At 35.1% G+C, this 8,093-nt stretch overlaps 1 protein-coding gene across 1 annotated transcript; it reads right to left on the reverse strand.

Moving 5' to 3' along the window:
- Positions 1-1,623: 1,623 nt before the first annotated feature.
- On the reverse strand, positions 1,624-6,723 carry LOC121649029. Its single transcript, XM_041999563.1, has 13 exons — positions 6,644-6,723; positions 6,351-6,422; positions 5,606-5,712; positions 4,912-5,080; positions 4,140-4,788; positions 3,935-4,059; positions 3,550-3,672; positions 3,337-3,402; positions 2,765-2,853; positions 2,564-2,669; positions 2,224-2,329; positions 2,005-2,063; positions 1,624-1,772 (listed from the first exon to the last, which is right to left on the reverse strand). Exons 1-13 carry the CDS (start codon positions 6,665-6,667, stop codon positions 1,668-1,670), a joined length of 1,800 nt encoding a protein of 599 aa, XP_041855497.1. The 5' UTR covers positions 6,668-6,723; the 3' UTR covers positions 1,624-1,667.
- Between the last annotated feature and the right edge of the window lie 1,370 nt (positions 6,724-8,093).

Raw genomic sequence — 8,093 nt, forward strand, 5'->3', positions numbered from 1 at the left:
TTAAGGAAACGCTCTGTGACGCAACCAGCTGGTGATACATACCGCATTACCGCATTATGAATGTGAGCTGGTCTGTGTGTGTAATATCGGGAGTCGAATCGACACTAATTGCAAAGTATTTTGCCATTTTTATCTGACTGATTATCTCTGTCAGGACTTGTTCCCCCATCAGTTCAATAAACTCTAAACACGTAGATGATGAAAGGTAAGAGGGTGTTCCCTTGCCGGTGTCATGCCGAGAAATGCATGTCTGCCGAGATTTGCATGCCCATCGCGTGAACGCGCACCACTAAGCATTCGAGATCGTGTCGTTGTTTGAGACATTTCACATCTAGAATCGATGTAGCTTTGATTGTTGTTCTTTTATAAGATAATAAAGTATTTGAGAGATGTACTTTAGTAATATTTAGACCTACACCACTGGGTAAAACATTCTTTATTTGCTTCTTTAGCTCATTTAAGAAGTGTAACATTTTTCTGTCCACAGAGTGTTTTGGCATCGGTTCACCTATGTAACTTTAGCCCGTAACTGGTTAAAAAACACGGCAAAATCTTCCACTCAAATGATCCACAAATTATGTTTTGTTTTTTGTTTTTTTGTTTTGTTTTTTTTTTTTTGTTGTTTTTTTTGTTTTTTGTTTTGTTTTGTTTTTTCTTCTTCTTCTTCTTCTTCTTCTTTTGGTTTTTCTTTCATTGTCACATGTTTTTGTTGGTCAAAAATAACAAGGGAAATTGGTAAAGGTGGAAGTACTGGTTACAAGTTTTATATGGTTTATATTGCTCCCCATATTTATTGGCTAGCATTTCAGTCAAGCAATCTGGTTTTATTTATACAACTCTAGTCACTCAAAGTGCTGGACAGAGATAAAAACAGGAATAAAAACAAAGTACACTTAACAATTATAAATATCACAACTTTCTCAACTGACACCCCTATCACGCATCAAAGGCTGGTCTGACAATATAGATTTTCAGTCTTTCTTAAACAGGGGCAAGGTTCACATATGTAGGTTACATGTAAGAAACACACACTGATCAGTCATCATAGACTAGTTGTAATGTGGGAAACAACATTTCAACCATACCTTTATGTATTTAAGCTCCTGGGGGGGGGGATGCATAATGTGGCAATGCAGATTTAGTGCTTGCCGAGAAATGCATCCCCTGGTTTCTTGGCCAGGATGTACAGTACCAGCACAAAACTCACAGAAATGCCTCTTATTATACTTCACAGTAATGTTTCAGAATGCATTCAATATAATGTAGAAAAGAAAAGAATTTCCACTCCTGTTCTGATTTATAAAACTGTTTTATACAACATACAAATTACAACAACAACAACAACAACAATAATAATAATAATAATAATAATATTAAACCAAGGTTATTATTTCACCTATTTGTCTCTTTCAAACTTTACAACAACACCTGAATTTTTAAACTTGAAAGATACGGGGGAGAATTTTCAAGAGTTCCTCTTTACGCAAAATATTGTGTGTCTATATGTAATTAGGGTAATACAGCCTATATAAAACCTTTTCAATAAATAGGTGTTTGGCATGTCTTTTCCTTAACCTTACATAAGCTTCATTTTAAAAAAAACTCTGTACGACACCTTTTCTTTCTTTTTTTTCTTTGAATGTGGAATTGGTCCCTTGGACCTGAAACTAAAAAAGAAATGACACACAGACATCACAAAAGTACTCTTTTTGTAGTGGGGGACTTTTGACACAGCCATGGCGGTACCATCTGCCGCAGTTGTCACAAGCAATCTGAAAAATTGAAACACAATTGATGTCAACATTCCCTTTCATTTAATTATCAAGTTTTCTTGTGTGTAATAATTGTATTACACAGGTAGTGAATTTTTTTAACCTGAAATGATACACTTATCATTACATGAGAATAATAGATAAGTGTAGTAATAAGGTGTAGTAACAACAATAGTCCTTTAAGATACAGTTTTCTCTTTCTAACTTTGAATGTACAAAATAATGTCATTACCCACTGTGGATCGTCAGTGTCTTGGAAGCCACAGTGATGGCAGAGGTTCTTGAGTGTTTCTGTTAACAACAAAAAAATGGTTATTCCTCGTAGTTGTGCTTCATAGTCCAACTTAAGTGCATGATTTCAAAGGGCACTTTTTTGCCACTTAAAGCACAACATGTTCAGGTGCTCTTTAAGAATTTGATGTTAAATATGAAGGCAACAACATAAACACACCAGATTCTTTGAGGAGAGTGGTTGCAATCTGGAACCTCACGGTGTTCATTGCTGTTGTGCTGTTGTCAAACTGAAGAGGTTTTCCTTCCAAAATACACTCAGCAAACTGAGAACAAACAGTAAACAAGTAAAGTAGCATCAAATAATATCTTTTACAACAAAATAATATATCAAGAACACATGGCATATTGCAAATATAGGTACTATCAAGTAATAGTTTGAAATTTTGCTATAAAGGCAAACCTTCCTAGTCACATGTCATTATCTTTGGATGAGTAGGGATATTTGATTGAGGTACTTTACATTTGTTGTAAAAATGTAAAGAATCCCAGACACTCACCTTTAACACAAAAACACCACATGACACTCCATCCTGCTGGTTCACATGGGGAAGAGTGCCACACACCCACCTGGACACGTTACAGCCTCTTTTTCGCATAAATGCTCTTAAATATAAATGATACCACAAGTGGTCAATGTTTCTTCTTAAACATTACATGCAGCAACTTGAAAATGTAAATACAATCAATAGTTTTGTCACCTGGTTGCTTCAAGGCATCTTTTGGTCTTTTCATGGGATTCTCCCAGAGGATCCAAGAACAGAGACCTTTTCTCTGATGGATGAATTACCTTTGCAGTTTGTAAGAAAGCATATTCAGTGTCAATTTTACATTTTATAATAACTTATAATTTCTTTCAGACAAAAGTATTCCCAGTCACATACACCATGATACTAGTTATAAACAAATTTGGTAATAATGTGACCTTACCATACTTGAACTCAAATCAAAAAGATTTAACATGAAACAATTATATTTTAATTGAATTAAACTGGATTTACCATCCTGACATAGAACCATAAGATTACAATTTCTTGTAGTGGTACAATGTATATTGAAAATTGAAACAAAGTAAACACATAGGTAAAATAACTGTTCAACAATGTGGAATGTGTGCTATACTTTAATGAAAATTACTACTGTTGGGAAGTATGTCAAGGTATTTCATTTCAATAATGTATGTTAAAAAGGTTGTAAGATCAGAGAACAACCAAGATCCTTAATCATACATTTTACTTAGCAATCATTCAAGGTAGAACAGCCTTAATTTTACCGTTAACATCCAGTGGTGGTGTTCATTAATAATCCCAAGTATGAACTTGTAATGTAACGGCTCCATCTAAAAACAGGAAAATATATAACTTGCAAATGGGATATAACACAGAAAAGTATTGTAATACATGGGAAACTACTATGCCTTGAATTTTCTTGAGATGATACATTTGTAAGTTTGTAGTTGTGTCTTTAAAAAAAGATTTTTTTCTACCTTCAGTCTTGAGGTTTTTTTGGTCCATATCCGATTCATTTCATATGTGTCAATCACAGCAGCATGGTCCACATTCTTCTTGTTGTGATTTTTGATGAGCACTGTCAGATATGCATTGATGACCTAAAAGGACAGATAACTACACTGTCACACATTGTTATGTCACACATAACAATTTTGATATATTTTTATAACATATTTGAGAACAGTGCACTACTTGACATTTGTGGATCCAATGGTGAACAATCTAAATTTGGATAGATGGATTTTGTTATTTCTTCCACTTTAACTATAAAGTTAAAAATAACATGAAAGCTTTTGGCATAAATTCAGTCAGTATAAAATCAAGAAATAAACTAAAAACAGATGTTCTAAACAAACTTACCTCGCTCTCAAGCTCTTGGCTGGGAGCAAGCCTTGCGATGTCCCAGCAAAATAGCTTGTAAGGTCCAATCTTGGATAATATCACAGAAGCATTCTGGAATTTTCCAGACCACACCTCATTCACATCTACAAAAGTAAACAAGAATATTAAACAAAAACAAACTGCAAAACATCAGTACATGTTGTCATTCTTTAAAAAATCTTACATTTAGCAATCTCTGTTTCTTTATAGTTTTCATTTGCTGATTCTGATGATGCAGGGCATGTGTCAGCTGGAGCAGCAGATCCTTCTGTGGTTGAGGCTGGGGAACTGTGCGGAGCAGCAGATACTGGGGAACTGTGAGGAGCAGCGGATGCTGGGGAACTGTGAGGAGCAGCGGATGCTTCTGTGGTTAAGGCTGGGGATCTGTGCGGAGCAGCAGATACTGGGGAACTGTGCGGAGCAGCAGATGCTGGGGAACTGGATACATTGGATACACTGGATACAATCTTTTGTGGTACCCTTACATCACACTGCTTAAAGGGTTTCAGATGGTCAATGCTGACTTTTTTATGAACAGAGCCATTTTCCCCTTGAAGATCAGCACTCTTGCCGGCAAGTGCAATGATTGTAAAGGGCCCAAGGAAGTTGGCCTCCAGCTTTCCACCTTTCCGTTGCTGGCTTCTGATGTTCTGTCTCAGAACCATGTCGCCTACAGCAAAATCAATACTCTTCCCCAAAGACTTTAGGCGCTTCTTTGTTGTGTTTTGTGCTTTGGAGACATTCTCCAAAACTATTTTTCTGATGTCATCCATCTCTTCAATGGCTTTGGAAATGTTCTCCTCACCAACAACATCCTCCACAGTGCTATCCAGCTAAACAAACAAACAAAAATATAAAATGCTACAAGTATACTTTGAAAAAAATGATAGTGGTTACTCAAATTTTTTTTAACCACAAAAAAACACAATGATATCTAATTCTCCACTTTCACAAACCTCATAGTTCTCTGGAATTTCCACAGGATAGCGGGCTTCTCTCCCAAACATCAAAAAGTATGGGGAATATTTTGTTGTAGCTTGCTTCTTGGTCCGAAGGGCAAACATTACAGGATCCAAATACTCATCCCATGTGTCAGGTCTTGTTCCCACAAGTTTGCAGAGAGCCCTAAAATAAATTGAACTACTAGATTACAAATTTTACATACAAAAAAAAAAGGTTTGTCAATGACCAAGATATTATGGTGCTAAATTATGGAGCAGATATTGCATTTCTTATAGATTCATTTACAACATTTTCACTTTATAAAAATGAACTGAAGTAGAAGCTAATGGCTGAGTACCTGTCCTGATAAAAGGGAAATTAACATGAATTGATTGTATGTGTTTGCAACATATTTATATATTTATTTTGATATGTATTTTGTTTTCATGTAATTGTTGAGTATTTTATGGGAGTGTTGCTGCTGTAATCCTATTTGGCTTCTACCTCTCCCAAAAACATTCTATTAGGATTATTACATTGTACCAGAATGGCTGTAGCTCTTCTTCTTTTCTCTCTATCTGACAAAAAAATCATTTATCTCGGCAAATTTATCTATCTTATTTTATTTCTATGTTCTAATTATAGCATTTACGTGCTAAATAAAACAAAAAGAAAGATTTACAGAATTATGTAAATGCTTGTCCTTACTTTTGAATGGTTGAGTTCATGTTTTCAACTAAACCATTGGTCTGTGGATGGTAGGGAGCGCAAAGGCTTCTGAGGATGCCCAGTTTGGCACACACACTCTTGTTAACCTGTGAGCAACAAACAAAAAATATAATTAAAGATTAAATAAGATGTTTAAATTTTAATGTAATTTATTCAATAGAATACATGAGAGTAAAAAATCCAGCATTACCGCATTTACAAACTCACGTCCTTGGTCAGTGAGTACCCTCTTTGGTGCCTCAAACTGATAGACGAACTTTAAAATCTGCTCAGTGACCTCATCAGCACATTTTGTCTTTATGGCATATGCTTGCAGCCACTTGGTAAAGTAGTCGATCATGACGCATATGTATTGGTTTCCATGATTAGTTTTTTTCAGTTTCCCAATTAAGTCCATTCCCACAAGCTCAAACGGTTGGGTAACCTGAACATAAAAGATATATATGTATATATTTATATAGATATATTTTATATAAATATAGTCTAGAAGTTTAACTACAATATCTTGATCAATTTTATTGAATAGATAGATAGATAGATAGATAGATAGATAGATAGATAGATAGATAGATAGATAGGTTCAAATCTGAAACACTTGTGCTGTGAGACAAAACTGTAAAGCTCTGGCTTTAACATGCTTATATATCTGTGCTGTACTTTCAAAGTTTAAATGAATTATTCTTGCAGCTTTTCATTTGTAATAATAAATAATACAGAATAATACCTTTATAGGAGTATACTGAACTTCCTGTTTGATTGGCCGCTGAGCTGACTGGCACATTGCACATTCTGACACCTGTGTGACAATCAAATTATGAAAATTATATAAACTGCATCTATCATTTTCATGATTTAATATAAGAAGGAATGTCAAGGCCTTTCGCTCAGCTTGCTATATATCATACCATAATGGAGAAGAAGCAGCATACAGTACTTCATATCAACAGCAATAATCTTGTAGTAAACATTTCTGTTTGATGGCAAGTTTGTTCAAGGACATAAGTTGTATGTTATTACCCATTTGTCGATGTCTTTAGTCATACCAGGCCAGAAGAACCGCCTGCAAATTGCATCCCTGGTTTTTTTCTGGCCAGTGTGTCCTCCTGTTGGACTTGCATGAAACTGTTCAAAAATAGCATTGGCATCTTCTGCACCACACACCACTTTTGTCTTGGTGTCTTCAGGTCCTTTGATATGAAATAAAAAATCTCCTGAAAAACAGATTTTGAAATAGCCTAAGCAACGTTCATGCAATACAACACCCATGGGGCGATTGGGGGGTGGGGGGCTATATCAATAAAATCGAATAACACTATTGCGAATAGATAAATAGCCTACTACTGTGAAACAATCACAATGAATACAAATTTTTAAAGCACACAACACTTTGCTTAGGTTACTTAAACTTAGGAGGGTGAAAACAAACCTTCAAGGACATATCTTGACGCTTTCCGTCGTATTTCGTTTTTTTGGGCTTTAGTTAATTGCTCGTTATATTTCCCAAAACGTTTGTACAGTAAAATTGCCTCGTATAAATGCACGTCCATTATGACGCGCTACCTTGCTACCTTGACGAGCTACCTTGCTACAAGAACGATAAATTATCCTCTAATGAATCCAATTGTAGCCGCTGCTATGCTACAACCTGTGACTTTTGTCGCTCAATAGCTGTCCTGTTAAGTTTCGGGTGCAAGGGACCGACTGAAAAAGTTCATTTCACAAACACGCAGATTCAAAGAAAAAAAAGAAGGTGTTTTTGGTATTTAGCTTATTTAAGAGGTTAAGGGAAACACATGCCAAATACTTGTTATAATTGGAAACGCTTTACTTTACTATTACCCTAATCATACGCACACATCATTATGCATAAAGAGGAACTCTTGCAAATTGTCCCCCATATCTTTTAAATTAAAAAATTATATATATAGCTATATATATGAATACACCTGAATGCACAAATGCCCATCTGTGAAAATACTAAAAGTTGTGCATAAACAATTTGTCAATTCTCATTTTTAAATAAGCGAGTATAATAAGAGGCATTTCTGTGAGTTTTGTACTGGTACTGTACATCCTGGCCAAGAAACCAGGGGATGCATATCTCGGCAAGCACTAAATCTGCATTGCCACATTATGCATCCCCCCCCACTTAAATGAAGCTTATGTAAGGTTAAGGAAAAGACATGCCAAACACCTATTTATTGAAAAGGTTTTATATAGGCTGTATTACCCTAATTACATATAGACACACAATATTTTGCGTAAAGAGGAACTCTTGAAAATTCTCCCCCGTATCTTTCAAGTTTAAAAATTCAGGTGTTGTTGTAAAGTTTGAAAGAGACAAATAGGTGAAATAATAACCTTGGTTTAATATTATTATTATTATTATTATTATTGTTGTTGTTGTTGTTGTTGTTGTTGTTGTAATTTGTATGTTGTATAAAACAGTTTTATAAATCAGAACAGG

Source organism: Melanotaenia boesemani, chromosome 11 (assembly GCF_017639745.1).
Source record: "Melanotaenia boesemani isolate fMelBoe1 chromosome 11, fMelBoe1.pri, whole genome shotgun sequence".
In the NCBI taxonomy this organism is placed as follows: domain Eukaryota; kingdom Metazoa; phylum Chordata; class Actinopteri; order Atheriniformes; family Melanotaeniidae; genus Melanotaenia; species Melanotaenia boesemani.